Consider the following 20,728-nt stretch of genomic DNA (forward strand, 5'->3'; position numbering starts at 1 on the left):
TCTCTCTTGCCTCTTTCTTTCTTTTTATTCCTTATAGCCTCTGGCCCTCTGTCATCCAGAAATGGGAAAGGTGCTGGTTTGTATTGATAAGTCACAGAGCATCAATTCAAATTTCTTCAACAAAATTTTTTAATTTTATTAAGACACTTCCGGAGACTGAGATCAAAAGAGCAATCTAACTAGCTCCCAGAAGCTGATCTCTATATCTGCTCTCAGCTCTTCTGCATTGTTTGTCTGCTGATAGAGGACCTGATTCCACTCCATTTAAGTCAAGAGGAGTTGCACGGGGCCCTCAGTTAGTCAGACTAATTAACTAGACTCAACTGCAGACTCAGAAATAGCCATGGGCATTTATTCCAGAATTCATTAACGTTGTAGTTCCTGGATTAAAATATTATGTAAAGTACATACATGAAAAGGCAGAGCATGTAACCGTGTCAGTGTTGTCTTGGACCTGACTTCAATGCATTCTGCTGGGTAAGACTTTCAGTAGTCTTGCCATCTTACAGGTGTCTTTTAAGAACACCCTCAGCAGCCCTGTCTTTACTTAATTTTAATGTTACACTTGTTTATTATTTGGATTTGTAGACAATCCATGCTCACTTACTGTAGGGCAGTATGGCCTAGTAGATAAAGCAATGGACTGAGACTCAATCAGGAGACTAGTTTTTTTTTTCTAGCTCTGCCAATGACCCATTGTATGAGCTTGAACATGTCATTGCACTTCTGTGCCTCAGTTTCGCTGTCTGCAAAATGGGGATGATGTTGCCTACACCTTCCTTTGTAAAGCACTTTGAGAGCTACAGATGAAAAGTGCTATACAAAAGCTCGAAATTAGTACATGCAATAAAAATACATGCCTTTCTGGACAAAGCAGGTAACATTCAATATTACAATACTAAATGCAAGGTAGGAAACAAATCTGAATAAAAGAACAGTTTAGTTATAGAATCTATCTACAAAAACAGGAGCTCCACAATAAAACGCATACAGATACAAAGAAAGATTAACACACTAACAGTAAAATTGGGTATCAACCTAAATATATCAGTATAAAACTATAAATAAAATCCATGTGCCATGCTGACGGTCTTCTGAAATCTGAACATTTTACAGAGGCACAGGATTGATCTGGGGACCAGTAATAGGATTCAGACCATTTCACCTCTAATTTGCTGATTTAAATTTAGCCCAAATTAGTAGCCTCTCTAAACTGTCACCATCTGATGGCTCTTTTGTGGTCTATGTGAAGATTTGATGGTGTCCCTGTAGGTCCTCATGGACAAGGGTCCATTTTACATCACCACTGCAAGCAGCATCAATTGGCAGTTTTACTAAAGAAGCCAAAGACTTAAATGGGCCTGGCTATTGAATTCAGGCTCATGAGGCCTGCAGTTCACCCAGCCATTTCTGCAGACTCTAGTGTGGGCAAAGCTATGGTCACTGTGAGGAGGCCTCTGGAAGACCAGCTCTCATTGTAATGTTTAGCCTGAACCTCTCTTCTAAGAATTAACCTTGCTCCCCCTCTACCTGTGAAGAGAGGAGAAAATATACTACTGTCACCTCTGCATCAGGCAGATCTTGCTACTAGGGAGAAACCTTGCCACTGAGTTCTGTTCCAAAGACTGGCCATTGGTAAAAAGAAAAGGAGTACTTGTGGCACCTTAGAGACTAACCAATTTATTTGAGCATAAGCTTTTGTGAGCTACAGCTCGCTTCATCTTATGAATCCGATGAAGTGAGCTGTAGCTCACGAAAGCTTATGCTCAAATAAATTGGTTAGTCTCTAAGGTGCCACAAGTACTCCTTTTCTTTTTGAGAATACAGACTAACATGGTTGCTACTCTGAAACCTGGCCATTGGTGTATGCACTGGGTTCCCCTTCATGCAAGGCATTTTCCCTGCAGGGAGAGGGGATGAGGCTGTGTGGTTTATTTCAGCAAAAACCTGCTGCAGTCTGAGTAGGTTTGCCAAGACATCCCTGCCACCACAGGAAAGTCCTATTGCTGGGCTGGTTCAGACTATTTGGCCTCTCAGTGGAATTCCCGAAGCGTGAGAAGATGGGTGTGCTGGGCAGACACATTCTCTAACAGCACAGAAGCGGCATTTTCAATGATAGATCTGGCATATTAAAGAGCCGTGCTTAAACGAGACTAGAGAATACATCATTATCCAGCAGACCGACACAACCAAAAACCTAATCTGGACAAGTGATATTTTTTCCAGGTTATTCAGACAAGTTACCATTAGAGGGGGAAAATTATCCGGTTGATTATTTATTTCAATTGTTTCTAATGCCGCTTTGGGGACTGTCTCAATGGTGACTGTGCAGTTAGAAAATGTCTTAATTATCCTTATCATAAACATGATTTTGTACCTGGTGTAGACCAGGCCAAGTCACTTTTAAAAACATGTTACCTTGTTGTGGTTAACCTTAGGTGTTTTCGCAAAAAGAAATTGCCACAAGTACTCCTTTTCTTTTTGCGAATACAGACTAACACGGCTGTTACTCTGAAACCTTAGGGGTTTTAAATACAATTGCTCTTCCTTATCTACACTAGGTGGAGAGTCAGATTTCACACCCAGTTAGTTAAGGTGCACTCTAAAGGTGAAGCATTTTCCCATTAAGTGGATGGAATAGGCAAAGACGTTCAATTTTTTCTTTCAGTCCCAGCAGTGCACCTGGTATAGGCACTTTTCCCAATTACATCCTACAGAGTCTCTCCATCAGCCCTGATCTTGGCACTTGCAAATGATAAATCAAAGATTCCTGTATCTTCCAAGTGGTTCGATAGTAAACGAAGTGTCTAGCCCATCCCACCCCATCTCATCTGGGGGAAAAGGGGGGAAGTGGGGGTGAATCCAAAATAGCAAGCAGTGCAGAATAGCAGGGACCAGGGTTGGCTGGTACCAGATTTTCCCTCCATTAAATAGCTAAAAATGCAAGCAGTCTCAGCAGGGATTCACATTGAAGGGTGCATATCAGCAAAGCCGCAGCAGTGGCACAGAGCCAAGGTGAGGCTGCAAAGCGACAGTGAGGATGGTTTCCTGGTTGGAAGAGGCCAGGAGCCCAAACGCACCTGCAGGCTTGCTCTGCCCCAGTATTTCCAGCTCCAGCTGCTTGTCTCAGGCTCCTAACTCGCCCAGGGCCGCTCACAGGAGGCAGGCTCTGAATGGGCGTGCGCGCAAGAGCCAGCAGGCTTGGAAGAGCCACCCGCGGAGATGAGGCGATGCTGCACCTGGCGCAGATCACATGCAAACAGCTTGCTGACCCTGGTCGGCGCCGCCCCTGGCCTACCGCCCCAGTCCAAGCCAGGCAGGCAAGTGTGAGTTAAGTGCTGGTCGGTGGTGGGGCGCTGTATGAACCAGCATTGATGGTGTGGAAAAAAAAATAAAAAATAAAAAGCCAAAACCAAAAGACACGAGCCCCTCCAACTGACCCTGCAAGGGCCCCACAACTGTCCCTGCCAGACCCTCATGTGCCTCCTCCCAACTGCCCCAGCTACAGACCCCACCATGCGCCTCCACCCCAACTGCCCCTGCCAGGGCCCCAAGCGCCTCCACTCCACTGCCCCAGGCAGGGCCCCATGCACCCCCAACTGACCCCAGATCTCCACATGCATCTACTAGGGTTGCCAACATTCTAATGGCACAAAACTGAACACCCTAGACCCGCCCCTTCCATAAGGCCACGCCCTATGCCCCGCCTTCTCCGAGACCCTGTCCCTCCCCCCTTGCTCACTACATTCCCCCTCCCTGGGTGGCTTGCTCTCCCCCATCCTCGCTCACTTTCACTGGGCTGGGGCAGGAGGTTAAGGTGGGGGAGGGCTCTCACTGAGGGTGCAGGCTCCAGGGTGGGGCCACAAAGGAGGGGTTCAGGGTGTTGGGGGGGCTCTGGGCTGGGGAGGGTGAAGGCTCCATCTTGAGGTGCAGGTTCTGGGGCGGAGCCAGGGATGAGGGGTTTGGGGCGCAGGAGGGGACTCCAGGCTGGGAGGTGGGGAAGAAAGAGGGACCCAGGCAGAGCTGAGCTTTTAATAAAATAAATAAGAAAAGCGGCGCCCGGCCGGCGCGGGCTGCAGCCACAGTACAACCAGCCCCCCGCCGGCGGGTGCGCCACCCCACCAGACTGGATGCCCAAAGACGGACCAAGAAGTTGGCCGTGGGCACGGTGCCACCCCCGCTGCAAGGGCCCGGGGCGAAGGCCTCGCAGGCTGGCAGCGGCGACCGGCGCGCAGTCTGCTCCCTCCCCACCCCCTTGCTTGGTGAGCCAGCCCCGGGGCGGAGGCGAGCAGAGGGCGGCGGGCAGCCGGGGGAAGGAAAGGAAGCCGAAAGCGAAAGGAAAACGGAGGCCGCATAATTCCCCCGCCCTTGCCAGGGCTGAGTCACGGAGCCCATGTGACGGGCGGACTCGAGTCAGCTGCCTCGTCCCCACCCGGGGCAGCTTCAGGCGTCCGGACCAGCGGCCGCGGCCTGCGGGAAGGGGCTGCGCCGAGAGATGAGGGCTGATGGCCACCGGGAGCTGCTGTTGCTGCTGCTCGTGGCTGGGATGCCTGCCCGCTTTGCGGGATCCCAGCCCCAGCAGCAGCGCAAGTGGCCTGTGCCTTACAGGTGAGTTGGTAGGCTGCTCAAGAAGCAAGGCTGACTCACTATGTGTGTATACACACACACACACACACACAGTCAGGCAGCCGAAATCACTCCCACTTTGGGGATTGTTTTAGACGCTTAATTCAGAGCCTCTTTCCCTCTCCTCTTTGGGTGAGTGTCTGTAAACCAGACATCATTGTAAAGCTTCCTTGTTCAGGGACTCACAGGGTTAAAAAGGCCTACATTGAGGGTCCGCCTGCAGCGCTACAGGCACGCTTCCCATTTAGTTGGAAATGACCCCTGGATTTGATTGCAGAAGTGGCTAATCATAGGTACAAACCCAGGAAGAGTCTCTGTTCGTCCAGGTAGCTCTTTTTGAAATGAAAGGGCTGATTTGTATCAGTAGGGACTATCCAAGTGAGTAACAGTTTGCAAGTTGCAGTTTTGGTCAAAGCCTTAAAACCTGTAAGAATGGCCATACTGGGTCAGACCAATGGACCATGTAGCCCAGTATCCTGTGCTCTGACAGTGGCTCTGATAGTGGTGTCAGCTGCTTCAGAGGAAATGTATCATTGGTCTGATCCAGTGTGGCTATTCTTATGTACAGCACATTATACATCAAGCCATCTCTGACCTGTTTAAGCATAGAAACTGCAACTACTTACTTCCCTTCTTCTGCCTGCAAAAGATAGAGTCTTAAACCGATACAAAAAACAGGGACAGTCTCTGAAAACAGGTTTCATAACTCCAGGGAGTCATTGTGCTTCACTGGTTTGACTTAGCAAAAAGTTTTGTGAAATATTGTGTAACTAATTAAGATGGCTTTTTTGGTTTTTGCTTTTCAAAATTCCAGTCCAGATTGAGGAAGTGTGTAATGGGTCAAGAGCAAGCCTGAAAATTGCAGAGTGCTGAAAAATGTTGAGGTCACCATTGATTTCTTTTCTGCAATGATTTTCTTTTTTCTAAGGGTGTTTTTTAAGTGCCCTAAAAATTAGAACTTCTGTGTCAGGACTTGAACCATTTTAGTCATTTTTTTCTAGTTCTAGTACATTAGTAAATCTAGTTTGCCAAAGGACTCTTTAAGTGAGACCTCTGCTTTTTTCTGATACCTGTTTTAGTTTGGTAGACTCCATCCTCCCATTTCATTATTGTACATAATGAGGTGTTAATAGTGATATAGTTAAAGCACCTGGCATGCTTTCCATTTAAAACTCAGATTTCCAGAGAGACTATAAATCTGTACTAACAATTCCCTCCTGGCTCCTTTAAAAAAAAAAATTAAAGTTTGGGACTTACTTCTTTTTTAGGTCATTCAGAGTAATTCCTTGTTTGTCAGTAGCATCATATCAAATTCTCAATTTACGAGTAAGATGATAGGTCCTGTAGACTTGACCTGGAATCTGAAAATCAACCTGTGTTCTTTCTAGCTGGTGGATCTTGGCCACAAACAGTAATAAGTGCCCCAATTTTCAGTGATACTTATAATTTAATTCTCATTGTAGTAAGTAGGAGCTGCAGGTGCCTGAGGCCTCAGAAAATCAGGTCAAAATATTTTGTAATTGGAATTTAGTTAAAAATTGTTATTGATGCATGAACCAATATAGATTCCTGCTCACTGTTCTATGGCTGTATGGAATCTTCAGTGCTAACAGAAGTTAATTGTGCCATAGGATTTTTTTCTTTAATTTAAATTAAAATTAAATATTCAGTGTTATAAAGTGAGAAGATAAGATCCTGAATACACACAGGGAGCTGATCTGTTGAAGGTGATATTTTTGCATAGCCACTTTTTGTTTTTCCTAGGTAGGCCTTTGAGCATCTGCAGCCCTTTTTGGTGAACCAAATATGTTAAATATTTTCACACACATGCACTCTCTCTCTCTCTCTCTCTAATTCCTGGTGCACTGGCCCATAGAACTCGCTGCCCAGTATCAAAGACTGATTACTGAATGCTAGAAAGGAAACAAAACACATAGTACCTGAGGGATTGTTCCTCCATCCACTGAAGTCCGTGGTGGGGTTGCCATTGACTTCCATGGGCGCAGAATTAGGCCCTATGACTTCAAACTTGTTGAAACAAAACCAACCCTTATAAAGCATATAGGAGCCTGATCATCTCATATCTTTATTGGAGAACTTTTGCAGTGGAGAAATCATGGTTTTATGTTCTATATTGATAGTACTATACAAGTAGAGTCTGTTTTTCAGTTATCGTGAAAACAAGGTATGATTACCTAGAATGAGGTTTAATGGGAGAGCTGAGGATATGAGTGGATTTCATATTCTTAGGCCTTCTTTATATGGGGGAAATTAACTGGTATCAGTATTCCAGAATAGCTGTTGTGGTATAATTTAGCTGTTCCCAAATAACTCTCTTTTGTCGACACTGTTTCAGAATAAAAAACTGGTCTCATTTCTGAATAATTACTCCACGTTGTGAGGAGAATAATTATTTTGGAGTAAAGTTAATTTTTATTCCAGAATAGTGTCTACGGGGTGCTATTCTGGAATACCTATTCCAGAATAGCTATTTCCTGTGTAGAAAAGCCCTTAGGACCAAATTTTGAGACACATCTTAAACCAACATCTAATCTTGTGACCACAGTGTAGTGTGTGCAAGTTACTTGCAAGTGCAAGTACATTACAGTGCAATTAACATTGTTTCCCACATTAGACATCTAAATTTTATTATTTGCACATATTGAAGATGCTATTTTAAGCCTCAGTCCTACAAACATGCACCTGAGTAATCCTATGAACTCATTTGTGTACGTGTTTTCAGGATTGAGGTATTATGACTTTTAAAGGTGCTGCACACCCATAGCTCCCATTGACTTTAAGAGGAGCCCCAGGTACTCAGAACTTCTAAAAATTAGGCCATTAGAGGCTGTTCTGGAAAGTGGCTCTTAAAATAAGTGTCTTTATGGCATCCTACCTTTCCTCTGAAGCTACACTGAGAGTTTTCCATGCTTTTGTTTTTAAACATAGGCGTTTTGATTACCGTCCGAAAACAGATCCCTATTGTCAAGCTCGTTACACTTTCTGTCCTACTGGCTGTCCCATTCCAGTAATGAAGGATGAGGATGTCATTGAAGTCTATCGATTACAGGCTCCAGTGTGGGAATTCAAATATGGGGATCTGCTTGGACATTTGGTAAGGAGATGTTTTCATTTAACAAAAATTATTAGTTGCAAATCAGTTAAATTCAGCAGCAAATGTCAACAATAGGACTTCATTCATTATACTATCAGCACAGTTGTGTGGAGTATTGGAGGCTATGGGCTAGAAAGCCACTAACCTTGAAACGAGTTATGGGAGTAATTCAAGAGAGATTAGGAAAAGAACATGATGTGGTACTTTTGCCCTTACATATCAAGCATTGGAAATGTATTGTGTGTGCATTAACTTGTATTTATTTGCATTTTTACATTGACTTTAACATCACTTACAAAGAACACCTTTGAATTGGTCCTTTATGACAAAATGTCTGGCTAGTGTGTAGGAAAGATCTTGTTAATCTTATACATCTACAGCTTTGTTTTGTTTTTTTTTAAATGAAGAAGTAAGATCTCACAGTAAACAAAGTCTGATTTGAATTAAATTTTGTATGAACACGGATATCTGTCTGATCTGGAAAACCAGACTGCAGTCTTCCCTGTGGATCACTCACTGACAGTGTTGCCAACTCTTTTGACTTTTATAACAACTCTTACAATATATGGTGTTTCTCTTAAAGACACAGCTCCTGGAATCATGTGAATGCAACAGAATCTCAGCTGCTTTTTTTAAAAATAAGTTTCTAGCCCTCATGGTTGCAGAGGGATGCTTAAATAGGCGCACTCTAGAGAGTAAAAAATGAGAAGGCAAATAAACTGAATCCAACACTTATTGTTAACAGCATGAATTTTAAGGTAATTCCATGATTTTGGGGGCCTGACTCATGATTTTTGAATGCTTGTAGTTGGCAACACTGAGGTTTTCAAATGCTTTACATTACTTTGTACAGGATTGGGTCCACAAAAGGAGCTTCGTTTGTTGATCCTTGGCCCACAATATGGGGGGGGAGAGGAGAGGGGATATGCAAAGGTAAGAGGGAGTTTGATGCCTAACTACGATTGAATATCTAACTCATAATTACCACTACTACAGGCTGCAAATGGAAGTAGGTGCAGGATACAGACAAGTATGATGTGAATCAATGTTTGTGTAATTTAGTGTGGTACATCCCATTACAGAACCCTGTTTTCTAAACTACTGTACAGTAGGTAAGTAATGCAAAGTGAAGTTGGCACTACAAGACCATTTTTCTTTGTGTTCATGATCTTTCCTCAGAATATTATGCATGATGCTGTTGGCTTCAAGAGCTCTCTAACTGGCAAAAACTACACAATGGAATGGTATGAACTCTTCCAGCTTGGAAATTGCACTTTTCCGCATCTCCGGCCTGACAGGGATGCACCATTCTGGTGTAATCAGGGAGCTGCTTGCTTTTATGAAGGAATAGATGATGTACACTGGAAGGAAAATGGGACCTTGGTTCTGGTGACTACTATATCAGGTAGATTTTGGAATCCTGTGGTGACACTAATATCATAATATCATGTCAGACAATATCTTTCCACTCACTTTTTGTGAGTCATTTGCAATGCAGAGTGACTGAAGTTGTTAATTTGAAATTGAAATATTAGTTTTCTAATTTTCTGAATATAGGAAGTGATATGGTAATACTGTCCTTTGAACAACCCATGCTAAAAAGATGCTGTTAATTGAGAATTACTTGCTATGTCACATGAGCACCTCTGCAAGAATAATGCAGTCTTTTGAGTGTAAAAATAGCAAAACAGCGGAACCATTCTGGCCTCTTTTCATACACTTGTGTTGGAACACAACCTCCTGCTGTCAAGTGGCAGATGAATTTTAAAAGGGAAAAATTGAGAGAATTGTGTTGTGTACTATTTATCGGTTCGAGAGCACAACAGGAAATGCTCTCAAGAACAGCTACAGTCACTCGTCTCTTTTTTCCAACTGCTGTATCATAAAGCTGCAAATAGGCCTATTCCTGCTACTTTGATTATCTATCACATATTGCAGGACAAGTGGTGTATTTATTATACTTAGTCTTTTTGTATAGCTTATCAAAATAGCTTCTTGGTTCAGTCTACATTATGGGCTCATCATGGCCCCTTAATGTGAAACTGAAATGCTAGAATAAAATAATACTCTCCTTAACAGATACTGAACAAATTGCATGAAAAGCTCATACAAGAATCTGCTGCCTTTTAAATAAAATGTATAGAAGTGTTCCGTATGTTCACCTAGCCTGCTAAGCCTCTGGCACACTCTACAGCAGAGGTGGGCAAACTAAAGCCCGCGGGCCACATCCGGCCACAGGACCATTCTGCCCAGCCCCTGAGCTCCTGGCCCGGGAGGCTCGCCCCCGGCCCATCTTCCGCTGTCCCCCCTCCCCTGCAGCCTCGGCTCACTGCACTGCCAGCACAATGTTCTGGGCAGCAGGGCTGCAGAGCCCGTCCAGACCCTGTGCTCTGTGCTGCGCGGTGCGTGGCTTGCTCCAGCTGAGCGGCGTGGCTGCCTGTCCTGGTGCAGCTCAACCGCCAGCCAGTGGTGCTCCAGGCAGCGCGGTAAGGAGGCGGCGGGGGGTTTGAATAGAGGGCAGGGGAGGTCAGGGGCCAGGGGTGTGGATAGGGGTCGGGGCTGTCAGAGGGCAGGGAACGGGGTTAGAATGGGGGCAGAGGTTCCGGGGGCAGTCAGGGAGAAGGGGTGGTTGGATGGGGCAGGGGTCCTGGGGGGAGCAGTCAGGAAGGAGGGGGGATTGGATGGGGTGGGGGGGGGCAGTTAGGGGCGGGGGGTCTGGGGGCGGTCAGGGGACAGAGAGCAGGGTGGGTGGATGGGGCAGGGGTTGTCAGGGAATGCGGGGGTTGGATGGGGCAGGATTCTTGGGGGGCCATCAGGGGGCGAGAAGCGGGGGGCGTCAGATAGGGGGCTGGAGCCAGGCCACGCCTGGCTGTTTGGGGAGGCACAGCCTCCCCAAACCGGCCCTCCATACAATTTCTGAAACCCGATGCGGTCCTCAGGCCAAAATGTTTGCCCGCCCCTGCTCTACAGGCTGCTTTTCTTTCTAAGCAGCAAAAATCCGATTAAAACTATGGACTTATATGCTTCAAATGCTAACGTAATGTATTATTTACCTAAGTTCCCTTCCATTTTCATCAGCTTGGCATCTCAACCTTTGAGTCTGCAGATTCCATTTGACTGATGCTGCTAAGAAATAAAAAGCAGCCCATATAAAGTGACAGAGCCTTAACTAACTAACTACATGGGTCTCCTCCATATTATTCATACATCCACACCGGTTCTTTCAGATTTGTTGGTAGCCTCTGGTACTGTTGATCATAATGTATTTTTGAGCTTTCCTGTGGGTCCTAGCGGGAGTGGTTAGAATATTACTTGTGAGGTACTTTCCTTTTGGGGAGACGCTATGTGTAGTTTCGGCAGGTTGCTCATTTTTCCAAGGGACTTTTGTGAAGGGTAATCCTTGACTCCATTCCATTTTCCCTGTTCTCTGGCACATACGTGAATCTGCTTGGGGAGAAAGTCAGATGGTTTGGGTTGTAGTGCTGCAGCACGTTGATGACACTTGTACATCTTTTACCTGAATCTCTATTCCTATGTGTCTTGTATAATCATGTGTACATAGGAATTGCCAGACAGGATCAGGATCAGGTCCATGGTCCATCTACTCCAGTTTCCTATCTCTAACAATGGTCAGCAACAGGTGCTTCAGACGCAGGTGCAAAAAACCTACAGTAGGCAGATGTGGGATAATCTCTTCCTCCTCCACCCTCCCCCCCCCCCCCCCGCAATGGCCTCCTACTTCTTAATTAGAGATTGGCTTAAGCCCCGAAGCATGAGGTTTTATATCCGTTCCAAAAATGTTTAACGTTGATTGTTATAACACTGGATATTCTTGTTATTCTTGTAAATACCTAATCCCTCTTTTAATTCTTGTTAAATGCTCCCTCTTGGTGACATCCTGTGGCAATGAGTTCCACAGTCTAATTATTCATTGTATGAAAAAATATCTCCTTTCATCAGTTGTGAATTTGGCTGTATATTGAGCAGTGGTTTTTCATTAATCTGTCTACGTTGATGCCAAGGTTTCTTTCCTGAGTTGACACAGTTAACTTAGAATCATATAAAGTGTACAGGCAGTTCAATTTCCCCCCCCCTCCAACATGCATTACTTTGGATATACCAACACTGAACTTCATCTGCAGATGTGCTGTCCATTTATTTAGCTTGGTCCATCACAGTCATCTCTGGATGTGACTATCCTAAATAACTCTATAATATCTCCAAATTTTGCTACCTCACATCCTTTCCAGATTGTTAATGTATTAAACATCACTGGACCTAGCACAGAATCTTGAGGCACCCCACTGTTAACCTTGTGCCATGATGAAAATTGACCATTTGTACTTCTTGTTTCTGTATGCTAACCAGTTTTGATCCATGACACTAATTTGTTTCTCACCACAGGGCTACTTAGCTTCTTTAGTAGCTTCTTGTTAGGGACCTTGTTGAAGGTTGTTTCTCTGTTGCCCGTACTTTATTGACCTATTCAAAGAATTTTAAGAGATTATTGAGACAACTTCCCTCTGCAGAAACCTTGTGGTTAGGCCTCATCATATCATGATCTTCCAGGTATTTTATTATTTGGGTTTTAATTATCGTTTCAGTCAAGTACAGCTGTTAGGTTTACTGGTGTGTAATTCCCTGGATCAGCCTTGTAGCCTTCTTATAACATAGATATCACCTTTCTGTCCAAAGTATACCGGCTGTTTTTAATGATTGTGTGTTTTTGGTAGCCAGTGTGCCACTTCATACTTAAGTTTCTTCAGCACTCTTGGACGTACACTAGGCCTGGTGACTAGATGCTTTTTAAATTATCAGTTTGCTCCATCAACTTGTGTTCTGACACCTCAATGTCTGGTGGTACCTCATGTGTATTACCAGAAGAGAGCAGATCTGAGGTAACTATCTCTCTGACATCCTCTGTGGTGATGACTGAGGCAAAGGAATCATTTGTTCTCTCAGCAGTATCCTTATTATCCTCCTTAATTGCTCCCTTTCACTCCTCTGATGCAACAGACCACTAGTTCTTTTGCAGGCTTCTGATTTCTAATAGACTTACAACATTTCATAGTTTGTTTTTATACCTTTTTAGCTGTTTGCTTTTCAAAATCCATGTTACCCTCCCTAATTTCCATTTTACATATTGCTTGCTGTAATTTATGTGTGTTTATTGGTTTCATTGGGATTATATTTCCAAATCTGGAAAGATCTGTTTGGTTCAAATAACCTCTCTAACCTGGCCATTTAGCCAGACTGGTTGCCTTTTTGCTTTCCTTATTCCTTTTTGTTCAGAGGTATACGTGCCTTCTGAGACTCTACTATTATTTCCTTATGCCACATCTAAGGATTTAACTGCCTTTACTTTTGACTAGTCTCCTTTTTATTGAAACATTCCTTTCTAAAGTTTAGTGTAATTTATGTTGTTTTTTGGTACCTCACTTCCCCATAGGATGTTGAATCTAATTGTCTTGTGGTCATTACTACTTAGTGCAGGGGAGGGCAAACTACGGCCCATGGGACGGATCCAGCTCGTCAGGCTTTAAATCTGGCCTGTGGGATTGCCAGCCCCTCGCTGCACCACGGCTAAGGCAGGCTCCCTTGCCGCTCCCGGAAGCAGCCGACATCACGTCCCTGTGACCCCTAGTGGAGCAGAGGGCTCTGTGCTCTGCCCTCGTCTGCAGGCACTGCCCCCCATGCAGCCCTGCAGCTCTCATTGGCCAGGAATGGGGAACTGTGGCCAATGGGAGCTTCGGGGGTAGTACCTACAGGCGAGGGCAGCGTGTGGCGGAGCTGGCTGCCCCACCCCACCCCCAGGAGCCACTGCTGGACATGCTGGCCACTTCTGGGAGTATATTTTAATTGTCAAAATAACACAGAAACACAACAACAATATAATCACACCATTTTCAATTATTTTGGTAATTTATTTTAAAATACTTGTGGGCAAATAATTGAAAATGATGTGGATATATTGTTGTTGCGTTTCTGTGTTATTTTGACAATTAAAATATGCAGAACTTTGCAGATTTTTAAATTTTTGGTGCAGAATTCCCTGGAGCACTAGGGGTCTGTGTGGCGCAGTCTGGGTGCAGGCAGCTCGGTGTGGGGTTCTGAATGCAGGGGAATGGGACTCTGCAGGGGAGTCCAGATGAAGGTGATTAGGGCTCAGTGTGTGTGTGTGCGCGGGGGGGAGGATGTGTGGGGGTCAGGGTGCAGCTGTTCAGTGGGATGGGGGTCCGGGTGTGGGGGATCCTGATGCAGGGAGTAAGGCTTGGCCGGCTAGGGATTTGAGGGTCTCAGTCGGGGGTTCCGGGTGCAGGGGGTTCCTGATGCAGAGGGGGCTTGGTGGTGGTGGGGGTGTCACTGTACAGGGAGCTGTGCTCCCTGTCTGCCCAATCCCCGTGCATCTAGATGACCCCCCCACACACACACCCCTGCACAGAGACACCCCCACGCACCCCCATGGTGCAGAACTTCCTATAGCCAGGGGAAGTTTCTGGGGCTTGATCTGACCCAGCCCCGGCTGCTCTGTGCAGGGAAGGGGGATCTCCGTCTCCATCCTCCTCTTCCTCCCCCACCCCGCCCAGCTGAGACTAGAATATTAGGGTTGGAAGAGATCTCAGGAGGTCATCTAGTCCAATCCCCTGCTCAAAGCAGGACCAACACCAACTAAATCATCCCAGCCAGGGCTTTGTCAAGCCAGGCCTTAGAGGTTTTTAAGGATAGAGATTCCACCATCTCCCTGGCCTAGGTAACATCCCTGGGCGGCCAGCGTATCACCAGATCCCGCTTCCCCCAGTGATTTACCTCTCTCTCTGGCTGCCCGAACAGAAGCATCTGAGCTGTCAAGCTGCCAGGAAGGGTGAGTGAGTACTGATGCAGCTTCTCTTTACTTCCCCTCAGAAACCATTTTCTGCAAGGAAGCAAAGGGAATCTGTGGGGATTTTTCTGCTGCGCTGCAGTCGCACAGAACTTCCCCTGGAGTACCAGTTCTTTCAACCTTTCCTCACAGATCAGGTTTTCTAAACCTTTTATTGTTTTTGTTGTCTCTTTGGACTTTCTCCAGTTTGTACATATCTGTCTAAAGTGTGCTGTGCAAAGCTGGAAGCAGTACTCCAGCTGAGGCCCCACCAGAGCTGAGTAGATTGGAACAATTACCTTCCGGATCTTATATATGACACCCTTGTTAATGTGTCCCAAAATGACATAACCTTTTTTGCAATTGCTCCATTGCTGATTTATATTCAATTATGATATAGTATAATCTCCAGATCCTTATCTGCCATATTGTTGCCTACCCAGTTATTCCCCATTTTTGTATTTGTTAATTTGAGTTGTGAAGTTTAGTACTTTGCACTTGTCTTTTAGATAATTCCATCTTACTGATTTTGGACCAATTCTGCAATTTATCAGTATTGTTTTTGAATTCTAATCCAGTCCTCCAAAGTGTTTGCAACCCCTTCCCCTTGATGCCAGCCACAATTTTTTATAAGCATAATCTCCAGTCCATCATCCAAATCATTAATGAAAATATTGAACAGTTTCAGACCCAGGACAGACCCTTGTAGGACCCCTTTATAGGTTTTGGACCTACTACCTTGGGACCCAATGCTGGAAAAACTAAGCAAATCAGCACTACTAAGAGTCTGCAGTTTTGGGCTCCTAATACCACAGCATTTCTTGTGCAATTGTGGTTTACTGGCATTCTCACTGTGATAGGAGAATGCTCTGGAAATCACTTTCTTCATTGCTCTGAAGATGGAGTGTGTTGACCTTCAGAAAATACGGCATGGCACTTTTACTCCCTCAGACCTTAACTTCGTAAGAAATGTGTGTGGGTTGAATTTCTTCAGTGGGTAGGTTTGAACGTTTTTTGGGTAGCTTGTGCCAGTTTTGGTGATTTACATTTTGTAATAATTGAAAATCACTTTAAAGGATCACAGAGTTGTTAGTAAGGGCATATGTTTTGAAACATTAAAAAAGTAAAGAAGATAATTTTATAATTTAAATTGCATGCCCAGTTCGTGAATAATCTTTTGTTTGTTTGTGGCCAGCGCTTTTTATTTAACAATAAAAATCCCAGTCTTGTGAAGAGAGGGAAACGCCATCCCACGATATACACTGCGGTACACCCCAAGAATGCGAAGTGTAATTAAAATTCTTCTCTGTGCGGCATACAGCGGCAGGGTGGCTGTTAATACAGGATTTATGACTTGCTGTATTATGAACCTGAATCATAGGAAGTTCCAAAAATTCAACCAACAGTGATAAAAGAATAGGATTGTTGTTGCTATTGTTGTTTGTATTGCAGTTATGGCCCAGGACCCCCTTGCGCTAGGTGCTGTACAAACACAGGAAAAAAAGACAGTTCCTGCCCCAAAGAGCTTCCAATCTAAGTACAAAACAGGTGGAGACAGACAGACAGGGGAGTACAAGGAAACAATGAGACAAAATTGGTCAGTATATTAGGCAGTGGTCTCAGCAAACAGTTGCCAAGTGTTTTGTCGGCTTTGGGGCAAAAGTGGTTTTTTTTAAAGGAGAGATTTGAAGGAGAACAATGAAGTGGCTTTTCGGATGTGTATGGGGAGCCCCTCTGAAGCAGTGAGGGGCAGCATGGGAGAAAGCACAGGTGCTTATTTGAAAATTTAACAAGTGAGTGATGGATGCTGGCATCATGGGCCAGTCGGAGGCTAGTGAATGAGAGATGGACAGGCAGAGTAGGGATAGACAGTTAAAGGCTTTACAAGTGAAGATAGGCAGCTTAGATTTGATGCAATAGCAAAAGGGGATGCAGTGGAGGGATGGAAGAGAGAGGTGATGTGGTCAAAGCAACAGGCTAGGAAAAGGGTATTTGCAAGAGCATTCTGAATGGATATGAGAAGGGCAAGACTGCAGCGGCAGCCGATTTAGCACAGTAGTGAAGACAAGCCCTTAGAGTTGTGCAAGGCATGTGGCTTTGTACCACATGACATTTTGATTAAAAACTAGAATGATCTAAAATTAACGTGGCACACATTAAATTGGTTAAAAACTGTCTAGTTGATAGGTCTCAAAATGTAATTGTAAATAGAAAATTGTCATTGAGTGGGTGTGTTTCCAGTGGGATCCCACAGGGATCGATTCATGGCCCTACACTATTTAATATTTTTGTCAATGACCTGGAAGAAAACATAAAATCATCACTGATAAAGTTTGTAGATGACACAGAAATAGTGGGAGTGATAAATAATGAAGACAGGTCACTGATTCAGACTGATCTGAATTGCTTAGTAAAGTGTGTGCAAGCAAAGTGTTTTAAAATGGCTAAATGTAAATGTATACATCTAGGAACAAAGAATGTAGGCCATATGTACATGATGGGGGACTATACCCTAGGAAGCGGTGACACTGAAAAAGCTTTTGGGGTCATGGTGGATAAACGGCTGAATGTGAGCTCTCATTGTGATGCTGTAGCCAAAAGAGCTAATGCAATCCTGAAATGCATAAACAGTGGAACCTCTGGTTTATAACCCTATATTTTACCTCTGTCAATAGCCCTGTATTCTATCTCTGTATTTGGCACTGGTGTGATCACTATTGGAATATTGTATCCAGGTCTGGCACCCACAATTCAAGGATGTCAGCAAATTGGAGAGTTCAGAGAAGAGACATGAGAATGATTAAAGGATTAGAACACATGCCTGATAGTAATAGACTCAAAAAGGTCAATCATTTAGCTTAACAAAGAGAAGGTTAAGGGATGACTCGAGTACAGCCTATTAATATCTACAGAGGGAATAAATATTTAATAAAGGGCTCTTCAGTCTAGCAGAGAAAGGTATAACATAATCCAATGGCTGGAAGTTTAAGCTAGACAAATTCAGACTGGAAATAAGGTGTAAATTTTTAACAGTGAGAGTAATTAATTAGGCTAAGATTTTGTTACGGATATTTTTAGTAAAACTCACAGACCGGTCGGGGGCAATAAATTAAAATTCACGGAAGCCCATGATCTGTCCCTGACTGTTACTAAAAATATTCCATGATAAAATGGGCACAGGCTGGGCAGCTGCAGGGTGGCTGGGAGCTCTGGGACCCCACCACCTGTGGGGCAGAGAGCTACAGGGTCTCCCTGCCCCCTCCCCAGCAGCGGGGAACTGCGGGGTCCCCCTGTCACCCTCAGCAGCTGGGACCTGCGAGGTACCGCCCCAGTCTGCGGCGGCCAGGAGCTGCGGGGTACCCCCACCGCCCATGGCGGCTCAAAGCTTGGGGACCCGCTGCCTCAGGCGGCAGGGGTACCTCACGGCTCCCCGCCGCTGGGGGAGGTGGCAGGACCCTTCAGCTCCCAGCTGCCGGGGCTGAAGTCACAGAGGTCTTTGGAAGTCACGGATTCCGTGAATTCTGCGACCTCCATGACGAAATCATAGCCTTAATAATTAACCATTGGAACAATTTACAAAGGGTTGTGGTGGATTCTCCAGCACTGACCATTTTTAAATGACGTTTGGATGTTTTTCTAAAAGGCATGCTCATTGTGAAGAATTTTGGGGAAGTTCATAATGGTCCCTTCTAGCTTTGTAATCTATTAATTGTATGGATTTGTCAGTATTGTTTTCCATAATGCTTATGGACATATCCTGTTTTTTATTTTTTACAGGAACAATGTTTAACCAAATGGCAAAATGGGTACAATGTGACAACGAAACTGGCATATACTATGAGACCTGGACAGTTCGAGCAAGTCCTGACAAGCATGCGGTAGTGTGGTTTGAATCTTATGAATGCTCGAAATTTATATTAAGAGCATACCAGAAGTTGGCCGATTTAGGGGCTGTATTTAATAAGATACAAACAAATTACACCAGCATTACTTTGTTTACTGGAGAACCCATTTATTTGGGGAATGAAACATCTATTTTTGGACCTCTAGGAAACAAGACGGTGGCTGCAGCCATAAGAGATTTCTACTATCTATTCAAACCTCATCAGTCTGTTGAAGAGTTCTTCTTGAATGTCTTAAAAATAGTAGATCAGGTTGTCTTGAACCACAAGTTTTACCTCTTTTACAACTTAGAATACTGGCTTTTACCTATGAAGTCCCCTTACATCAAAATAACTTATGAAGAGATCCCTTTACCTAATGAAGACTATATGTAGGTTGGTTTGTAATTATTTCATTAGTACGAAAAATGCCCTTTCTCCAAGGTGTTCCTAAGGATGTTGATGTTATATTGGTACAATTACTGCAGAGATGGCAGCTCCTTATACTGTATCTGCAGTGAGAAGGCTTTTTTGAATGTAGGTTCTACGTATATTCATTGACTGTTCTGCCCTTCCTTGGGTGAAGAAAGAGACCCCTGCTTGCTAGCTGCATTACAGCCCCGGAATTCTCAAGGGGTTTGGACCTGTCATTGGCCACATGATTGCCAATCATCTGCTTCTTCTTAAGGAGGGGAATCTGCAGGAGCTGGTTACCAGCAGACACAGGGGCTTGCTAGCTTGACTCCATCAAAAATGTACCTTATACCCATTGGAACAGTGTATATTTCATATTTGAAAGGATGGAACTGGGACCAGTTGTCCTGGAACATGATGAAGTCAGCAGACATGGAAATGGGTTGAGAGCTGTTAGTAGATTACAGCTGTCATGCTGGTGACTCCTTTGTTAGAAGGTGGTGGTGGTGATGTGCAAAATCTGACTCTGGTTCTAGGGAGTTAGCGTCTGAACACTTTGCTGTTGGTAACCTGCTGAGGTGATGGGTATTGATGAAAGAGGAATAATCACATCTAATTTGAGCTTGCAGTCTGTTTGTGTAGTACTTTATGTGTAGGATTTTATGGTTGTATTTTGTATAATTTAGAATGAAGGATAAAGTGTGTATTAAATGTATTGATGTCTGATATGATTTGACCATATTCTGCCAGCCACCCTTTCTGAAAGCAGAAAGGAATGGCCTCGTGTGCCATTGGTAAAGATGCATCAGCCACAATCTTGTGTCTGAAGCTGATTTCAAGGCAGTAATAGACCTTTAGGGTCACCACTTTGTTGTAGGTTTAAAATTAGCATTTTGAAATAAGTAAAATAATGCAATGATTGTTTTCTGCTGCATTGCAATTTGATGTTCCTGTTCAAATGTTCTGTGTAAATCATTCCGGTTTTGTGTGTGAATGAGGAATGTGTGTTTTAGAAGATAAGTATGAAGGCCATCATCAGACCAGATGTTATAGGGAAGAACCAAGAACAGAGGTAAAGGCGCCAGGAGATTGCAACATGTCCCTATTGAGATGTCAGAGGAGAGCAGATTGACGACTCTAAAGATGAAGCAGGCACCTATCAATCAGGACAAGATAGCTGTGATCAAAATCAGCATGGGGTAACTTCCTGAGAGACTGATGAAGGAACAAGATAAAGGATGAGAAGAACAATTTAAGAAAACAAGCACTCGTCAAATGGCGATTGATTACAGCATGACAGTGCAAAATTCATTGGTCCCAATGAAGAAAGATCACTATATAAACAGGGTGCTTTGCCATGAAACTTTGGGTTCGTCCTGCCAAGACTTCCCCGGAGGATCGTGTTGCGACCAACAGAACCCGGCTCCTCTGTACCTGTGATCAGCCTAGCTGGCCACTAGGTTGCTCCGGACTCTGAACTGGTAACTATAATGTCGACTTGTGCGTGTGATTGAATGCATATGCTAATTGTTGTATCGCCAATAAGCGTGGCATATTGCATTTTCCCCTGAAAAAGATCCTGTGTGTTTCTTATAAGCATGACATTTGGAACTAGTGACTGGTTACAGAAGCAACATCAAAACTTGTAAATTTGTTAATAAATATTAAAATATTTGGTCTAATAACAGTGGGGAGCATTATTCCTTTCATGTAAATGAACACTCTACTCTGGAATATGCTAACATAGCAATGGTGGTAGAGCTGCCAGGGTACGATTATAAGGGCCCATGTTAGACCTGTTTTATACAGCCCCTTCTCCCTCTGACAGCTCCC

At 44.2% G+C, this 20,728-nt stretch overlaps 1 protein-coding gene across 1 annotated transcript; it reads left to right on the forward strand.

The window, feature by feature from the left end:
• The first annotated feature begins 4,041 nt into the window (after positions 1-4,041).
• Positions 4,042-20,118, forward strand: CLN5 (CLN5 lysosomal BMP synthase). Its single transcript, XM_074944234.1, has 4 exons — positions 4,042-4,608; positions 7,576-7,741; positions 8,921-9,146; positions 18,378-20,118. The coding sequence occupies exons 1-4, from the start codon at positions 4,496-4,498 to the stop codon at positions 18,875-18,877; spliced, it is 1,005 nt and encodes a 334-aa protein (XP_074800335.1). The 5' UTR covers positions 4,042-4,495; the 3' UTR covers positions 18,878-20,118.
• Positions 20,119-20,728: the final 610 nt, after the last annotated feature.

The sequence above is a fragment of the Natator depressus genome, chromosome 1, assembly GCF_965152275.1.
Source record: "Natator depressus isolate rNatDep1 chromosome 1, rNatDep2.hap1, whole genome shotgun sequence".
In the NCBI taxonomy this organism is placed as follows: domain Eukaryota; kingdom Metazoa; phylum Chordata; order Testudines; family Cheloniidae; genus Natator; species Natator depressus.